Consider the following 19,284-nt stretch of genomic DNA (forward strand, 5'->3'; position numbering starts at 1 on the left):
AGAACCTATATAAACATACCACTAAGTGAAATAATTGAAATACGCAAGCAAAAATATCATACATCGCTAGTGAAACCCATCATATATTTCTAATTGGGCCCAGAAAACACAATTGGACTTGACACCTTAACGTTTTCAAAGCCCATCATAGTTATAACCGGGTCAAACTTTTCCACTATTTACACTATACCCCCAATACATTCAATAAATACCAAAAACTTTCACACAAAATTGAAATCGAAAACCCACTCACCCACACACCAACAATGGAGGCACACAATGGAGAGAATATGATGAACACTTTATTCGGAGAAGACGATGACGAAGAGCAAAGACAATCGTCACCATCATCATCGGCATCTGCGTCGTCATCTAATTCTTCCGGTGGCGGCGGCGCCGCAGCATCATCGTCGTCATCGGCGGCGTCATCATCGGGTTCATCTTCGCGTTCTTCATCAAGTAGAAGTAGTAGTGGCGGAGGCGGAAGTGGAAGTGAGAGGGAAGCTGATGAGGATGATACTGGAGAAGTGATTTCACATAGTAATAATAATAATTATAATTATCATAATGAAGAAGAAGAATATGGTTATAATGATGATGATGATAAGGACCTGTTTGGTGATGATAATGAAGATTATGTTAATACGCTTTCGAAAAGCCGTTTCCCTGTTCCTGGTAATTTGTTGATATTGTTGATTATGTGAGCTTTTTTGCCGTGATTTTATATTGGTTTGATTGATAATTTTGTATGCAATTGAGCTGAGGTTTTTTCGGAAACGGACTCTCTACCTCCATGAGGTAGTCGTAAGGTCTGCTTACACTCTATCCTCTGGTACCTTACTTTGTGGGGATTATACTGGGGTTTGTTGTTTTGTTGTTGTTGTCGTAGATGATTTTGTTTTTGGAAGTGTTTGAAGGGTTAAAAGTTTGGAAATTTGTAGGTTTTCTGATTACCGTGGTTTCCGGTTAGCTTGTCCTTGTCCGCACCTAAACTAATTCCACTGGATACCTTACCAGTAACAGGCACTAGTTAACTCTATTTAATAAGGCTAGGATACGTGGGAAGAGATCACCTAGTGTCTTTTGTTTTAGGATATTGGTTTTAGTTGTTTTTTTTCCTTTTTTTATAACCGTGGTGTCCGTCCAGCTTGCGTCCTCCTCGGCTAATTCTATGAGATACTTCCCACCAGCAACAAATACTAGTTAACTCTATCCACCAAGGTTAGGATAGATGGGAAGAAATCACCTAGTGTTTTTTGTCTCCGGTTGGGATGGGATTTGAATGTGAGATCTCATGGTTCTCACCGCTAGGCCACAACTTTAGGTGCCATTTGTTTTAGTTAGTTTTACAAATGAGTTTTTTTTTTAAGTGTTTTGAGGGTTAAAGTTTGGAACTTTATAGGTTCTTGACTCAGTTGGTCTTATTTCAATACTTTTTTTCCCTTCTCAAAAAAAGCCTCTTGCAGAAATGCACGGTTAGGAAGCGTACAATAGACCCTGGTAGTCTGTCCCTTCCCCGGATTCTCTGGCCCTTCCCCGGATTCTGCGTAAAACGGGAGCTTTAGTGCACGAGGCTGCTCTTTTGGAGAGATGAGTGTAATTTTGAAATGTTTGTGAGGGTTAAAGCTGGGAATTTTTCCTGTTTGATTTATTTGAACACTTCGCTTCTAGGATTACTACTGATTTTTGGACTAGTCAAACTTAGCTTGTATTTGCTCAGATTGATGGTTATATATTTTAGATGTTTCTAATGGTTTGATTTTTTGGAACTTTTGAGGATTTTGAATCTGCTAGTTTGATTTCTTCGACTTGTAGAATATATACAATGTTCTTTTCTTTTTCCCCCAAAATGCTATTCTCTTTCATTGTGTGATTTGGAGAATTTGTCTCGTTGTAGTTTTCCATTAAGTATGGGTTGGTGGTTGCTGAATAGCACCTGAATTGTTCTCTTTGCTTCCTGAACTTCCATAAAGAAACAGATAGTGGATCATGGAATTTGTTTCCTAAAATCTTTAAGCCTCCATTTTTCATTGAGGAGCAGAAAAATGAAGTTTTATCAGCCCATGCTTATCAATCCAAGAATAGATACTGTAGAAGAGAGAAGCCATAAGCTGATTCATTTGCATTTGGTATAATTTCGTTTTTGTTGATGTACCTGATTGTTCTTATTGCATAATGCTAATTGTCGAGCATAATAAATTCCCGCAGAATGTAGTTCATTGTGCTGCCGAGCATCTTTTGTTGCTGTTCTTCTGATTGTGATGTGGTAGTGAAGTAGCTTGGTAATGGTATTATTCTAGTGATAAGTATCATCTAGTGAGTTTTTTGGATTTGGTGACGTGCAGTTCATTGTCTAAGCATTGTCTTTAAATCTTCAGTTTGGTATGTCATAGAGAATGCAATCTTCTGTTTAAGAGAATTCGCATAGTGAAAAGTTATCAAAGATAGTAGATATTCATGATTCTAAGCTGAAACTGTCTTCTCATGTTCAAAACCCTAAATTACTCAAACTGCGACATGAGTCATGTGTGCTGGTTTTATGAGAGATCTAAAGCAGAAATATACGGGAATTTAAATGGCGTCTAGATAGCCTTGACTTTGCTGCTTCATGAAAAGCTTACTTGATGTCCATATATAAGTTAATGCTCATGGAGATATGACTATATTGGCACTCTGTTGTGTAAGCTAAGAACATCTGAATAATTAGTGATTGGTTTGCAACTGTGAAACAAGAGTGCCGAGCTTAACTCTGTTATGAGAGACGGTGTTGCAGCTTAATGAGAAGCTTCAAAGGAAAGGCCTAAGGTTTCATACTCATAGGAACTTTTATCTGCACAAAAGAAATTGCTCATGCATAATTAACATTAACATTAGTTTCAATTTCCACAATTTAGGTTAATATTCCATTAATCCGGTCAATTGTTGTTTAAGCTTTTCTTTCTCATTCTCTTTTGCAGTTTTGCCTCCTATACGTAACACTAACCACCCAACAAGAGGAGGCTTTGGCCGGGGTCGCTGGCAAAACGATAGAGGTGCTGGTATCCTTCCGCGACCAGGAACTTATCCCCCAAGGCAGAACTATGGTTATGGTTCCAAGTTTTTCAATGGCCCTCGTGATGAACGCTTTGTCTCTGAATTGAAGTTTGCAAAGAGTGAAGAAACGTTAGCAAGAAAATGTATAGCTTTTCAAGAGGTAGATTCTTTCCCTGGTTTTCTCCTTTGTGTTGCCAAACTACCCCCGCTGAGCTCATATACTTCTGCCTAGCCGTTTTTAAAGCTACCTGGACTGATAGAATGCATGTCTTTAACTTTAAATTTACGCCTTTACCTATTCCCGCTCCATTTGGACTCCATTCTGGTACTAAGTAGTTTGCCATTTAAGCAAATTAGGGCTTCTCTGTATACTATATCCTTTTCTTCAAATTATATGTATCTTTTATAATTTAATAATTCTCTGCTAATGGGGCTCAACTCGCCCTTTGCTGTCGAACACTACATTCTACTGAGTTGGACTGCTCCTGATTGGAGCAGAAAAGTTCCTTGACACTTTTAACACCCACTGTGAGAGACTGGTATTCTATTTTATTACTTTTGGGGACGGGGAGATATTGTGCCTCTTTTCTGCTTGCATATTTTCTTTTATTTATGGTAATTAATTTATGGGATAAATAGCCATGTGAACTCGCATGCTTCAGTCGCGTTGAAGGTGGAGATGTCTACTTCGATGACCGCAGTTTGGTAAGCCATTATGCCTTCTCTTTTATTTTTTCAAAATGACATTTCAATATTACAAACCCCAAAATGACCAATCATGATAGCACATTCCCTTTGTCTGGTCAGAGACTATTCAAGCGTCTAATTACTGAAGATGTTGGGGCAGACCTGAATGAAGGTTTTGACACTTTCACTGAGAAGAAAGGTACATGCTAGAAGGATGAAGTAGAGAATATGAAACATTTAGATGCTTGATGGTTAGGCTCAGAGTTCTTCTCTTTTCTATCTGCACCTGTGTGTATAATCTGACAGATATGTCTCTTTGGAAGATTTGGGTTCTCAAGGTTTTGGTGACTTATTGGCCAGTATCAGGAATAAAAATATACCACTTGATAGAATGCATTTTGTGGTAAGATTTTTTTTTTTCTTTTTGATTTGTTATCAGAACTCCATGTGTTTGGCAATAGATTTAACCTTGGTTTGCTTTTTTGTGCCAGACTTACCGCAACAACCTCAATAAGGTAACTTTGAATCTTCTCTGGCTGGTGCTTCCATATCTCAGCATGACCAATTTCAGAGTATCAAATATTGATTATGAAGAAGATCATTGATTTCTGAATTGATATATTAAAATAGTTTATTCTTCTCCCATAACTGTTTTCTTAACCGGCACAAATTAATATGCAATTATATACCTCGTCATCTGGTGTCCTTGATGGGCAGATCCGGATATAGTTTTCAGTTGACATGATACTTTAGTCTGATAACGCTCATCTTGGGTGTCCTGTTTTTCTGCAGATAATGGCTACTGCTTATCTTAGGAATGAACCTTGGGAAATGGGAGTTCACAAAAGAAAGGGGGTTGTGTATCTTGACGTACATAAACTGCCAGAAAGACCAAAGAGTGTGATGGACCGGAAAAGGTTCTTTAATGTTTCCCGAATCTTGCGTTTAAGAAAAATTGTGAATACTTTTTGTGGACAATGTGAACCGTCTCCGAAGGTTTATAACTTTTGGTTGGCTGAGTTTAGATTCTACAGTAACTCTCTAGCTAAAAACTTTGAGGGTTACTATAATAAAGAGTTACTGATTTCCATTTTCCTGGGTTAACGATGAGTTGGGATGTGATTTCTCTCCTTTTCTCCACCTTTCCATTTTGTTTTATCTTTTCCTGTATTAACAATGGAGTTGGGATCTCATGTGCATAAACTGTACATGTTTCACTTGCCTCTGTTATAATTAATATTTGTCTGGCATAGATTATTAATTATAAAGTTCTTTAGTGTATTCAGCACTATGGGTAATTTATAAAACATCTTCATAATTTTCACCGCAAAGATGTCTATTAGAATAAATTATTCTCTTTTTATTTGTTTAAAGAAATTTAGTACTTAGGGGAAATGAAAAGATGTCAAATAATTCTGTTTGGTCACAGACTATATTATGATCAAAATATCCGCACATAATTTAGAACTTTTTACAATATGCAAATGTAATCTGCCTTTTTAGTAAAATTCTTTTTTTATTAGAAAGTTTGTTCAAAAAGTATCTGTTATTATGTATTAGAAGTATTAATTTTCATACTAATGACAAAGTTGATTAGTGTAAATTCGTTACTCATTAGAGTTGATGCTTTTCTTGTTTGAGAAAGTCTTCTTTTAATGCCCCTTTAATCTAGGTGTTACTGGGGATATTGTTTCGAGAGTCTTGCCACTGAAGATCCTAGGCGATCTGATGGAGAAGGGATACATCATGTTGATGCCAATGTTGAATATTGTGCTGTAGTAAAGACAAAATTAGGAGCACATCGTATTTTAATGGGGGCTGAAATGGACTGCTGTGATTCAACTGATGAGGGGAGGAGGTTTTATGTGGAATTGAAAACTAGTCGCGAGGTATGCCACTGCCTGCTGGCATTTCTTTCCCCTCTTCATTCTTTTCTGATTTTTCAACTTTTACACCTTATTTCTGTTATCTACAGCTGGAATATCATACAGAGGAAAAATACGAGAGGGAGAAATTGCTTAAGTTTTGGGTATTGACGACAGCAACACATCTTTCATGCTCTTTAGCAGATTCGTGCATGCATCTTATGTGTATTTATTTGTACTTTAAATGCCATATCAATAACACATTAACACAAGGAATAGTTTTTCTATGTTGCAAACTATTTCAGAAAAACTAAATTATGTTTGAGATGTATGAGATAGGAGACAAATATCGCGCCCAGAACAAGAGATAGGAGTCAAACAAATAATTGAACAGGAAAGAAAGGGGGAAGTGAATGTATTGATAATATTATAGTAGTCACGAATTCTTTTGTTGACTGGGCTTTTCTTTTTGGATGAACTGGAGTCAAACCATCAGCACTATGAATTCTTTTTTTTTTTTTTTTTTTTAAATTATGAAAGTTAAAAAAAGAAGAAAAGGATATATAAGTTTGTGCTAGCAACTGAAACTATGGATAAATATGGTAAATATAGGCCTCCTTTGAGTTGTTGGCATCTCCAATTTTAAGTTTATGTGTATGGATTTAGGGAAGTTCTGTCTAGAAGGAAATATGTTGAACCTTTGCTTTCTGCCATCATGTAGTGGATTTCCATTTTATCCTGTTTCGTTGTGGATGTTATGAATCTCACTTTGTAGATTACTCACCTCTTTCCGTAAGAAATGCTTCCTCTGTCCCATTTTAACTATCGGTTTAGCGCTTTTCACGCCTATTAAGAAAATTATAACTAAAGGTATAATTTACCAAGTTACCCCTATTTATTACTCCCTGCGTTCATTTTTGCTTGTCACATTTCTTTTTTCAAAAGTCGAACTATATGGACTTTGACTAACATTTTAAGATATATTTTTTCGTCATATTAATATGAGCAGGATGGTAACTTATAATGTTTTTCATGTAGTTTTTGATTATTCAAATATTATGTTTAAAATATTGAGTTAATCTAATTCAATTTGGCTTTGAAAGAGAGTCAACTTGACTCACGTAAAGCGAAACGTGACAACTAGAAGTGAATGGAGGGAGTAGATGCCTTTTGAGAATTAAGCAGTATTAAAACAATAAAAAGAACTACTGGCTATTGTCTCTGTAGTTGAAATTGGGAAAGAGTAGAAATTAATTTTTTTTTCCCTAATTGCTAATGTCTTTACCTATGGAAAGGAGGATCTCCTATTATGGTTAATGTTTTTTGTGCGCCTCATATATTCCTAGCATTTCAGCCCTCAGGGCTTAGGACAAGTGGCAAAGTTTGAGGGACTTGTGATTTTGATTGCTGGTTCAAGCCCTGCGCCAAGCGTACTAAACCTAGTATTTCTTAAATTTCTATTTTTCCTTTTGACTTTGTTTATAAACTGTTTGTAGATTATTGTTTGTTTGAAGCATTTTAGCAGTCTGTTTACTTTGGCTTATATGTATTTTCTTTGTTGCAGATCCAGTCATTTCTTGCTGGTGTACCTTATATTGTTGTTGGTTTTAGGTAAATTTACGTGCTGTGATCTTCCATCTTTTCTTTTCCTTTTCCTTTGTAAAGGCTCGAGGGACAGATCTTGCTCTTTTCCTTTATCTGTTATGCAACTCAGGAGTAAGGTTTGCTTACATCCTACCCTCCCAAGACCCCCATTGTGGGATTACACTGGGCGCAGGCGTTTTTTTTTGTTGTTGTTTTTAGAATTGATGGTCAAAAGCACACTTACAGTTTCCACTTTCTTCGAGTTTCATACCTGAGGTGTGAGTTTTCTATCTGAACTATCACAAACTATTTATCAAAACACACCTCAACTATCAATTGTTTACGTTCCGACGTGAAATATCACCATCGTTCAAGCATGAAACTCGAAAAACCAAGATACTTTAGATGTGTTTTTGACCCTTCACTCTTGTTGTTATGCAACTTAGTGTCATGAGTTTCTTCTCCAGTGTCTCTGCATTAATATTCAACAATAATGAGAATGTTCCTTTTCTCAACAAAAAAATGAAATATTGTCGAGCACATTGAAAGATCTTTCGTTGTGTTTTTGGTATAACAAGAGAGTACAGTGGAAAATTTGACATATGCCAATATATGACTAGTTCGAGTCATATAGACATCTTGTTCTACCTTTGGCTCCGTCTTGGTAAAATTTTACTTATCAAATAAGATATGCTCAGTAATTTTTTTCACGATCTTCTATTGCTAGTGTATTCTTGTGGTGACTAGTTACAGCCCAAGATAAATTTGTTTTCAGTTATTTTTCGATCAGCGACACACGGTAACTTTATTAATCTGTTATTTGTGTTATACTGTAGGGATGATAATGGTCGTCTTGTTCGCACGGAAAGATTGAGGACTAAAGATATTACACACAGAGTAAAAATGAAAAATTACTGGCAGGTAATTACTCACTTTCTTTGGAGATGCATAAATGCCTATACTTCTGTTGTCTGAGTAATTTGGTCTGTTAGAGGGAGGGTGCTTGATCTTCTGGAGCTCCCGTATATCCCCTACTGTTAGCCACTTATTGGGCTTTTCTTTCTTGTTCTTAAGATTTATTTGAGTCTTTTTTCTGTGGGATAGTTTCTTTTCCCTTTCTTTTGGGGGTTGGGGGGGAGGGGGTGTTTGAACATCCAACTGAAAATCTTAAGTAATGGACACAGTAGGACATGACAAGGAAACCCTTGCACAAGTGAATGTGGGACAAATAAATATCACTGAAGTACTGGACTGCCTCCTGCACGTATAACATGATTTTGCTGATCATACTTCACTTTTTATGTGGATTTACAAGTGCGGGAATAAGCTTACCAAAGAGAATGAGTGGAGCAGCCTAGATCTTTATAAACTTCTTTGAAAGCTCCTACATAATCAACATGAGAAGCGGTATAACTCGATAGTGCAATTTAACAATGATTTTGTGCATAACATTACGCTTCAGTTGAGGATGTTGATCATCTTCTACTAAATTGCGACCTGACTTCGAGACTCTGGTGGGATATGTTTAGCTGGTTTGGTATGTCTTGGGTGATGCCTAGATCTGTGAAGGATAGGTTGTCTTGCTGGAATCTGGAAGAAGCAGGAGAAGGTGCAGAGCTTGGAATGTTGTCCCTTTAGCTTTGATGTGGATCGTTTGGGGAGAGAGAAATAGGAGGGCGTATGACGGGGTAGAAATGACTTTTGGGCAGTTGAGGAGTAGCATCCGGTTCCTTATTTATTTTTGGAGCACCCATGTAGTGCCGGGTTGTATAGAGGATTGGGTGTCTTTTATAGAGAACCATGTCGTGTTGTAGGTTCTTTACTTTTTGGTATACTACTTGTATACGGCCGATTTTGGCCCTGCAATTAATGAAACTTGTTTACCTGATCAAAAAAATAAATAAATTAAGCTTCAGTTAGTTGACAGTAGCTAATTATTGATATTGCATACTGTTGATTGAAAAAGAGATAAAGAGTTGTTAACAGTTCATACTTCTGTTATCAATTTGTGTTGGCTGGAATAGTGACAGTTCATACTTCTATTATCAATTTGCGTTGGGTGGAAGTGTGTCTCTTTGTCGATCATGAGGCTTGCACATGAAAGACGTGTGGGAATTCATATACTGCCGAGTTTTTTCTTAATTTATCTAGTGTTGACAAGTTGGTAATTAAGCTCCAGTTCTCATGTCTCTTGGATATTGCCGTGGTAGGGTGGAGTGTGCTTAGCATTCGCAGATGAAGTCTTGTGCTGGCTCTACGGGACAGTAAAAGAAAGTAAGAATACTAGTAGAACTTTTCAAGTGTCTCGTTATTCTCATCCCTTTTTCATGTTCGGGATGTGTGTATTTGAAAAGTTTCAGAACTCTGATGCCGGTTTGCTTTATTTGTGAACAATATTATAAAAAATTCAGATGAAGACTACATATTGCAGTTTGCACATCCTTTTATGCGTTTGGAGCTTCTTCAAGCTCAGTCCTGTCCCGATGCAATAACAGACCATGTTCAACAGTTATAATACCTATTTGGATGATCAAATTCTTAATAAAGGGTAGCAATTCCATAGCGTAGCGCTGTTCAATGAAGAGTAAGAATATTCCCCTTTTTCTTTTGCGGATTTTTTGTATTAACTGTAATCAGCTGTATATTTATTGATGATGCAAGAAACTACACCCCGTTACATCGAGTCTTATCAAAGTTAAGTTGTAAGGGGCAGTGTAAAAGTTTAACCGAAATGGTTGCAACAATTGGAATTCTCAATTTTGTTCTTTAAAACTGTGTTCTTGAAGGAAGTTGTCGTCCTTTCTGGGGGCCTATTGGGAACGCCTCTTGCACGGTCTTCCAAATCGACTGAAAGAGTTGGTTTTTTTTCCCAGGACTGATGCTAGCAGTTGGATTCAATATTAAAAAATCCTTGTACGCTAATCGGCTATTATACGTACTGAAAGTTTCAAGTACAATATCGGGTGTAACCATCTCATATGATTTGTAACTAGATCGTCATACTCTTCCGTGCTATATCTGGGGGATTCACAAGGACAAAAGTTGTTAGTATTACAGTTTCACAGACATCTGAAGGTCTCTACTCCTTCATGAGGAAGAATGTCTTTGAAATTCTATTATTTGTTCCTCCAATGGGACTTTAATGGTGAATTAGATCATTGTCAATTTTGCAGCTTTAGTATTCTCTAGGAGATTAGTTTTTATGTACCCTACAATATGATGAAATTATGATTATCAACTTTTATGTAGGCAACATATTCAGTGTGCCAAATATTGGTGGGTCCTCACTTTGTGCGACTACATATAAACAACTCTTTTTTTTGGGGTAAATACATATTTATTTTATCATAACAAAATGTTTACAGGAGAGAAGGCTGTGACAGCCACAATATTACAAACGTCCGATTAGTTGCCATCTTAGCGAGCCTATTTGCTGCTACTACTTCATTTTGCTCCCCTTAGACATGTCGAATTGAAAGGCTGCTCAGCAATTTGGTCATGTACCTGCAATAAGCAACAATAGGGCTTCAAATCGTTACAACCCAAGTTATTTTTACTAAAAATTACACAAATACACAACTTATGTTTTCATAATTATAAAAAATCTCAACTCCCCAAACATATTACAAAAATCTCATTTTTTATGTTTCTCTCTCCAAAAGCACATATACATAAGGAGTTGGGTTTCTTTCACAATTTTTTTTTTCCTAAAAACAAGGTTTCAATCAAACACCAGTTAATCTCCATTATTCCAACTGATAGAATTCAATTTTTTACTTAATCTCCTTTTATCATTCTGATTTTTAAGATTTGAGGTTATTGATTTTTCTTCATCATTAACTTAATCGAAATTTAGGAATTTTCGAATGAACAAATTGTTACATATTCTTGTTAAGTTTTTTGGGGGGTTTCTACGTTACCAAAATTTTGTTGTTATATCATTATTGTCACTTTTTTGTTTCAAAATCGTATATTTGAAGTACTAAATTAACATTTTAGTACTTAGTAAATCGATGATTCTCCATATTTTAGTTTAGGATTAATTCAATTAGAGCATAATGAACCAACGAATTCGGTTGTTGGGTTCGTTCCCGAAATTTTTAATTATGAAGAATCTAACTTTGATGAAAACAGATCTAAATATCGTAACAACTCCAACAAGATGAAGAAGATTAAAAAAATTGCTGCGGAAAAGTCGAAAAAAGCAATTGGAGAATCACCAAAAAAAGTCAAAAAAGATGATACTGCACGTCCACGTCTTCCTAAGGTATATATAATTTTTTTATTTTTGATTTTTTTAAAAAATTTGTTCATGTATCTTTTTTTTTTTTTTTTCAATAATCTAAGGTTTTAAAACTATAAACTAATATGGGATGGTTGTTAGTTGTTCGATAGATTATGAATTTTTTCATTAGTTTTAATTTCTATCGCAATTTGTTTGTGGATGAATAAACAAATCTTTGAATATGTTGGGTATATACATTTGTGGTGACATTTTTGTTTGAACTGCAATGATCTATATAGTTCATATACATAACTGACTAAAGGGTGTTTGTACATTAGTAAGTATGTATGTGTTGCACATACATTATTCAGCACATATACATAAGTTAGGTTTGCTATTGTCTTTTGTTATGTTAGTTTGATGCACTGAACATGTCATGTGTATATGAATAACATATACATAACTTCAATATGTTGTTAAACTGCTAGTGAGATGTCTACTTCATATACATCATTTTTTACTTTGTATATGTTTTAACTTTTTATATGGATATTTGAGGCAATGGACATCATCTATGTATATGTTAACATATACATCACCTGTGATATGTTGTTAGCTGTGTTATTGAATCAATAGTTCACACACTTCAATTTTTGTGTATCTGTTGTTAATATACATAAGTTTTATATATGTATTGACAACATATGCTCACATATGATGTGTTGTTTCATTTTTCAATAGGGTATGAAATACAGGATAAAAAAAGTTCCTGAACATCCGTTGCATTTCGGTAGTTATATGTCTACATGTTCTTATTTGTTTCTTTGCTTGTAAGTACTATGGAATAACATGTAAGATTTTATATGCGTGTCAGGGATTGTGGCGTCGTTGTTGCAACGAATTGAACATACCTTCTATTGATTTTGAAGTAGAATATCATCGAATGCGTTACGCATCACTCCTTTAGAAATATGGTATTCAAAAAGCAAAGAAAGATTATGTTAGTGAAAATGATGACCCTCCAAGATCAAGGACAAGAACTATACCAATTCCTGATGAAAGTGGAATAGTTAGCATTGAGTAGTCGTAGTGAAGAATATTGTGAAGACTTTTTTTTGTATTGTTGAAATTTGTTTGGAATATTCAACGTTAAAGTACTTTAAATTTTTTGTATGGCAGAATATGATTTTATTTGATGAATATGGTGAAGATTTTTTTTCCTATGTATTTGTTAGAAATGATGAATGTTGAATTTGATGCCTCAAACAAATGCATGTTTGAATGACGAGGATGAAAAATTATCTTCATTATTGTGTTGTACATTACCTATTGAATTTTGCGTATGACAATATATACACAGTATGTACTTTTCAAGTGTATATGGAAAACAACTAACCTGTATTATTTTTATGTGTGTATATGTTTACACATACATAGCACATTCTAAAACTTAATAATATATGTTGAAAAATATACTTAAATGAGTCAAAGTTTATATCCACAGGTTATGTATGTTAGTTAATATACATAGCTAAAGTTTACATCGATATAGATATAAAATTTTTAAGTGTATAGGAAAAACGAATAAACTGAATTTTTTTAATAGTGTATATATGTTTACATATACATAGCACATCATAACGTAATAATATACGTTGGAGAATATACATGAATGTACATGTAATCTTAACTAATAAACACAGGTGAGTCAAAGTTTACATATACAGGTTATGTATATTAGCTAATATACATAGCAAAATTTTGTAAACAAATAAAAAAAATAAAATAAATCAACCTGGAGTTTTAAACTGAAGTAAACTCAAACTTATTTCAACGCATTAATAAGAAACTATAAGATATCAAGAAAGTAATTTATAAATAATTAATAACACAAAATCAATTATTAATATTCAAGAGTATAGAAAAACAATAAGTTAGTTCAAGAGTATATGGAAAATCAATAACATGCGTTTTTTTTTATTTTACTATGACAATATGTTTACATATACAAATCACAGATTATATTGTAGCTATGTATGTTAAATGATATATATTAATGTATATTTAATTTACATAATACATATAATTGATTTGAAGGCTATATAACAGGTTATGTATGTTAGCTAACATACATAACTGTGTGACATACTAATTACAAGCATTACTCAAAATGACCCATCGTTCACATAAACAACACAAACAAAAAAAAAGTTACACTGAAATTTCAAAACGGAAGTAAACTAAAATTTATTTCAACGAAAAAATATGAAACTGAAACATATCAATCAAGTAATTCTTAAAAAAAAATGACAATAAAAATCAGTGATTACTCTTCACGAGTACAGCAAAACAAAAAATTAGTTCTTCTTTGAGAAAAAATTACATGAACGCCTATTGTGCCCTTCAGGTCCATATCGTCCACAACGGTTTGTGCTTGAGGAAAGTGTTTCGTTGGATTTCTTCTTCCGCGCCTTCTTCGGTCTTCCTGAAAGTCTTTTGTATATCGGTGGCAATACTTCTTCCTCATCTACACTTTTTGGGATATCCCAATCTTTCTTATCTGGCATCGGAATGATTGGAACTTCGTATGTCTTCACCAATGTGTTTGGCTTGTAGTAGTCCGAACAATATGGTCTAAAATCTTTTACATGTTTAGACTTCAACACAAATATTGCGTGAGCACAAGGTATTTGGTCTATTTGAAACCTCGCACAGTTGCATGAGCCACTTTCAAAATCAACAATATATCTTCTCCCAGATTCATACCATATATATATATATATATGTTGAAGAAGCCTTCACCTGAACAATTAAATACAAAATTCAACCACAGATTTTTTTCTGAAAAAATAAATTTAATTCGTACATCAATAAAGAAGCCTTTTGGCAAGTTGCTAGACATAACGTACATCAATATTTTTCTGCACTTCATCAATCTTTAATTTTTTAGCGATTGAAGAAATCAACCTCAAGTAACTTATCGATTCAGCAGCAACGATCCCTTCACTTTTATAATTTACATATTCTGTATCGGTTCTTCATTGACCAGAGTGCTTCAAAAGAATAGCAATATTCATCTTACAAAATTTCAATTGAAGTTTTTTTCTTCAGAGTTATAATGAAATCAGTACTTTGATTTGTTTTTGGGTGTTTAATTTTCGTATGTTTTGATTTTAATGTATTTGATTAATTCAAAATTTGAAATTCAGAAGTTGTTACACAAATTAAGGAAGCATTAATCCACTTAATTAATTAGTTGACTTAACAACATTCTTAAATCAAGGGAATACGTTAATTCCTTTTTAACTGCATTAAAACTTTCAAATATACATAACAAGCTATGTATATGTATTTTTTTTTATGTATGTTAAAAGGGAGAGAGAATAAATTAATTAATAAAAGTGGGGTAGGGTGTAATTAATTCTAAAAGATTGAAATTTGTGTTATTTACACTAATTTTTAAGCGCATCAAAGATTCGTTCATTTATTAACTCATTCCATTGTACCATCCTCAAAATCAGCCCAACCCACCCGATAGACACGTCTTACGATGAATTGGTCATGACATTGGAATATTGTGATTTGTGAGCCCCCACCCTCCACCCACCCACCCACACACACACGACACACGCAATGAGGTTCCATAACAGGTTCAAAGTCATGAAAAATATTTCACATTTATGTGTTGAAGGATACATTTCAACCAAAAAATTTAAAATTTTTTTAAAGGAAATTCCATGTCTTGCAAAGTATATATGTGCAATTTTTTTTTCTCAAAATTAATTTCACCACCTGCATTCATTTCTGAATTCGGAAAAAAATTGAGTTGCACTCACCCTATAGTCTTAACAACGATGTTTTTTTTTTTACAACATGGCGACTATGGTAGGTAAACTTGTGTCATGGATACATGCAATTAATTATTCGCGTTAACACATACACTTAAACTATGGTAGCAATAGCACCCATAGTTTAAGTATTAAACTAACAAAATGTGGATAATTTAGGTAAGTTTTGTAGTAGTATTGACTCGATTAAATATAGAAGCTGTGAGAGAATAGATTTAGTGAAAAATTGACTCAGTCAGTGATATTTCACTGGTACGTAAGTAAGGTTCTGTGACTTTTGTTTTGTGGAAATTGGCTTGGGTCAACAATCGATAATGCATTGATCACAGTTTATAGATAAACTAAAAAATAACTAGTTGGTTAGATATCTCCAAGATATGGGGTGCCAACAATTGCTAATAGCTTTCTGCTTCTATTCACTTATTATACTTTTTGTTCAGCAGTCTCAGCTTACTTGCTTTTCATTTGCTGGGCAACATCTTTGTGCCTGCGATGAAGGTTTGTATTTGCTTCAATTTAAGCAAGGACTCACAGTTGATCGAAATATTCATGACTGTGATGCCCGAGCCAAGACTTTATCCTGGAATGTCACAGGAGACTGTTGTGAATGGGATGGCATTACTTGTGTGATGGATTTACGGGTCGTGTGATAGGCCTTGATCTTTCTTGGAGCTGTATTACAGGAACCATCAATGCTAACAGCAGCCTCACAAAGCTTGGTCATCTCCAAAGACTCAACCTTGCCTTCAACTACTTGGATTACTTTCCACTTGGGAATAATATTGGTGAACACAGTAGTTTGACACATCTGAATCTTTCGCATTTGGGATTTAATGTAGGGGAGATGATCCCTCCAGGATTACTCAAAGTTGTCTATAAGTTGATTTCACTTGACATCTCCAATAATTACTATACTCTCCAAGTTAGCAAAACAAACTTCAGAAGTTTGGTTCAAAACTTAACCAATTACTTACAGGTACTGTTGTTTGACTCGGGGCACGTACAATTTGAGTTACCTAAGAATTTTTCTTCTTCCTTTAGGAAATTAAGTCTTCAAGACACAGGCATGTTTGGGGACATTAGTGACTCCCAGCTTTTTCACCTACCAAACTTGCAAGTGCTGAGATTGGGATGGAATCCTTTAATAATAGGCACTTTGCCAAATTTTAATTGGAGTTTCAGTGGAAGTATTTTAGAGTTGGACTTCTCCCAGACTGGTATTTTTGGGAAGGTACCTGATTCAATTGGCAATCTCCATTCTCTTTGGTACTTGAACCTCGAGAATTGCCATCTATCAGGCTTGGTTCCTTAAATCAATCGGCAACCTCACAGAGTTGAGAGTTTCACTGGTAATGTTCCCTCAACTATCAAAAAAGTTGAACAAACTTAGCTTCTTAGATCTCTCTCTCAATAATTTTGAAGGCTCGATTCCGGACATCTTTGCCAACTTTTCGGAGCTATCTTATTTAGGTTTTGACACTTAACAATTTCAGTGGCTCATTCCCCTATTCAATGACTCCCCTTGAAAGCTTAACGTTGCTAAACAATTCACTAACTGGTCAACTTCCCTCTAATATAATCGAACTTTCAGGAGCTACAATATCTTGATTTGTCCTTCAATCATTTCACTGGCGCAGCACCTCCTTGGTTATTCCATCTTCCACTCTTGGTTTATTTATCCCTTAAAAACAATCAATTTACTGGGAATCTGCCAAATGAGCGCAAGAGCAACTACTCAAGTTTCGCTGAATTAACTTGGATCTTTCGTACAACAAGCTGCATGGTGAAATCCCTGATTGGACGTTATCCATGAACTTGGACCAACTTGATCTTTCTCATAACTTGTTCACATGCGTATGGCGCTCAGAGAACTTATTCTACCTTAATTTGGAGAACAACCCTCTTCAAAGGCCTTTACATCTATCCATTTGTGACATGATAATTGACCTTCATTTCCTCATTTTGTCTCAGAACAATTTCAGGGGTTCAATCCCAGGATGTTTGGGTAACTCTAGCAGCCACATTTCTATTTTAGACTTGCGAATGAACTAGTTTCATGGGGAGATACCAAGTTTCTTACCTACAAGGCTACAATATCTTGGTTTATATGGCAATCAATTCGGGGGACAAGTCCCACGATCATTGGCAAACTGTACAAGGTTGAAAGCACTTGATTTGGGCACGTTCCCCATATGGCTGGAGAAACTTCCAAACCTACAAGTTATGATTCTGAAATCAAATCTCTTTCATGGTCCAATTGGTGGTTTGGAGTCCAAGTTTCCATTTCCTGAGTTACGGATCTTTGACCTTTCCTTCAATGGGTTCACTGGAACTTTGCCATCTAATCTTTTCAAAAGTTTCAGCGGTTTGATGGATTGGGAAGAAGAAAAAACTGGAATTCCTCGAGAAAGTAATATCAGTCCCACGGATTACCTTTACCGTGTTAGTTTGGTGATAAAAGGTAATGAGTTTGATATGAGAATGATCACGTCAATTATGACGAGTATTGATTTATCAAGCAACAGGTTTGAAGGAGATATTCCAAATTCCATTGGAAGTCTGAGCTCACTTGTGTTACTCAACGTACCTCACAACAACTTTCACGGTTATATTCCTGAAGAAATCGCAAAGCTGCATGCACTCGAAGCATTAGATCTCTCATGGAACAAACTCATTGGAGAAATTCCTGGTCAGTTGTCGAGTTTGACATTTCTTGAGGTCTTAAACCTTTCGTACAATAATCTGGCTGGGCGCATTCCTCGATTTAGGGAAACAGTTCAATACATTTTCAAATGATTCGTATCGTGGAAATCCTGATTTATGTGGTTGTCCACTATCAAAGGAATGTGGAAACAATAATGTGTCAGATGAGCCACCACTTGATCAAAATGATGATTCAATTTTTGCCAGCAGGTTCACATGGCAATCTGTGGTAATAGGGTATGGCTGTGGTATGATATTTGGATTGTTCATAGGGGGCCTCATGTGTCTACTGGATAAACCAAAAGTGGTTTGTGAACTTTGCTGAAGATATTTCACAACAAATTGTTGACAGGAAGCGAACAAGGCAAAAGAAGAGACGTCAAAGACATGGCTTAAGAATGAATTTAGCAATATACCAGGTATGCATCGATCAGAACCTTTTTGTTTTGAATAAGGAACAACACTACTTTTTGGTTTGTTGGATAACACCAAGTAACTACTATGTCATTTAATTTTAATATCCTCTCTATTCTGAATTTGGTCTCTGCAGAGGTTGCTGGAGGGTTTGACAAGTTTATTAGCAAGCTAGTGTTGATGTTTTGGCAAATAGCAATGGATGCATCTGTTTCTTCACTTAATGCCCATGCTGGTGTCATATACATATGTTACAGTTGATTTATATAGTTTTGTGGCAAATAATAAACAAGTACTGTTTGAATTGAAATGGTTGTTACTTATTGTTTCACAATGTATCGTCTTATATTATGTATTGTGTTTGTATCGTTAGTTTGGCAACATGAATCCTCTATTATCTATATCCATCTTGCTTTATTTGGATTAAATGACCGCAAATAAGGAAAATAGTCATAATAGTCGAAATTGGGTTTTAATTTTAATTAGGAAACATGTACAAATTTCGTCCTATGGCCTATACTAATCCCAAATTTTAGAGGATAAGTACAATCAAGTCACATTATAATGTTAGCGTTTGTCTAAAAATTTTATGGCTGCAAAAGTAAGGTTTGTTATATATGTATATTGTGTTTGCCTTTATATCTCATTTAATTGTTATAAATAAAAGTACTACAAAAAAATAGTTTAAGAATTTTGCTTTCTAATTAAGAAGGTGGAGTGTTTTGTTAACCAGTTCGACCAAAAAATAACCAAAGAATATGAATGTAAAAAAGTAAATATTAGTAGTTTTTTTCTCGCGGAGTAATGAGATGGATACCATTTGAATATATTCATAATTGAAATTTACCATGTGCATGATATTAATGATTGTTAATATAAATATTTTAATTTTTTATTTTAGACGTAATACTCTCTCTATTTCGTT

The 19,284-nt window shown here is 34.8% G+C and overlaps 2 protein-coding genes across 7 annotated transcripts; both read left to right on the plus strand.

The window, feature by feature from the left end:
* Window positions 1-221: 221 nt before the first annotated feature.
* On the plus strand, window positions 222-10,499 carry LOC107868623 (NAD-capped RNA hydrolase DXO1). Of its 6 annotated transcripts, none has more exons than XR_001673766.2 (14): window positions 223-675; window positions 2,958-3,193; window positions 3,673-3,738; window positions 3,841-3,919; window positions 4,044-4,123; window positions 4,212-4,235; window positions 4,513-4,637; window positions 5,393-5,609; window positions 5,696-5,749; window positions 7,150-7,196; window positions 8,006-8,090; window positions 9,380-9,443; window positions 9,581-9,753; window positions 9,956-10,499. XR_001673766.2 is itself a non-coding variant. In XM_016715310.2 (13 exons), exons 1-13 carry the CDS (start codon window positions 267-269, stop codon window positions 9,682-9,684), a joined length of 1,590 nt encoding a protein of 529 aa, XP_016570796.1. In that variant the 5' UTR covers window positions 223-266; the 3' UTR covers window positions 9,685-10,440. The 6 variants fall into 6 exon arrangements, 3 of the variants coding, with proteins under 3 accessions (XP_047250135.1, XP_016570796.1, XP_016570803.1); XR_001673765.2 differs by having other exon boundaries at window positions 10,043-10,499; XR_007043074.1 differs by lacking the exon at window positions 5,696-5,749 and having other exon boundaries at window positions 222-675; window positions 10,043-10,499.
* Window positions 10,500-11,331: 832 nt separating this feature from the next.
* Window positions 11,332-18,620, plus strand: LOC107866250 (receptor-like protein 33). Its single transcript, XM_047409952.1, has 7 exons — window positions 11,332-11,436; window positions 15,686-15,740; window positions 15,926-16,218; window positions 17,295-17,931; window positions 18,011-18,174; window positions 18,298-18,364; window positions 18,496-18,620. Exons 1-7 carry the CDS (start codon window positions 11,332-11,334, stop codon window positions 18,618-18,620), a joined length of 1,446 nt encoding a protein of 481 aa, XP_047265908.1.
* Window positions 18,621-19,284: the final 664 nt, after the last annotated feature.

The sequence above is a fragment of the Capsicum annuum genome, chromosome 1, assembly GCF_002878395.1.
Source record: "Capsicum annuum cultivar UCD-10X-F1 chromosome 1, UCD10Xv1.1, whole genome shotgun sequence".
NCBI classification, from domain to species: Eukaryota; Viridiplantae; Streptophyta; class Magnoliopsida; order Solanales; family Solanaceae; genus Capsicum; species Capsicum annuum.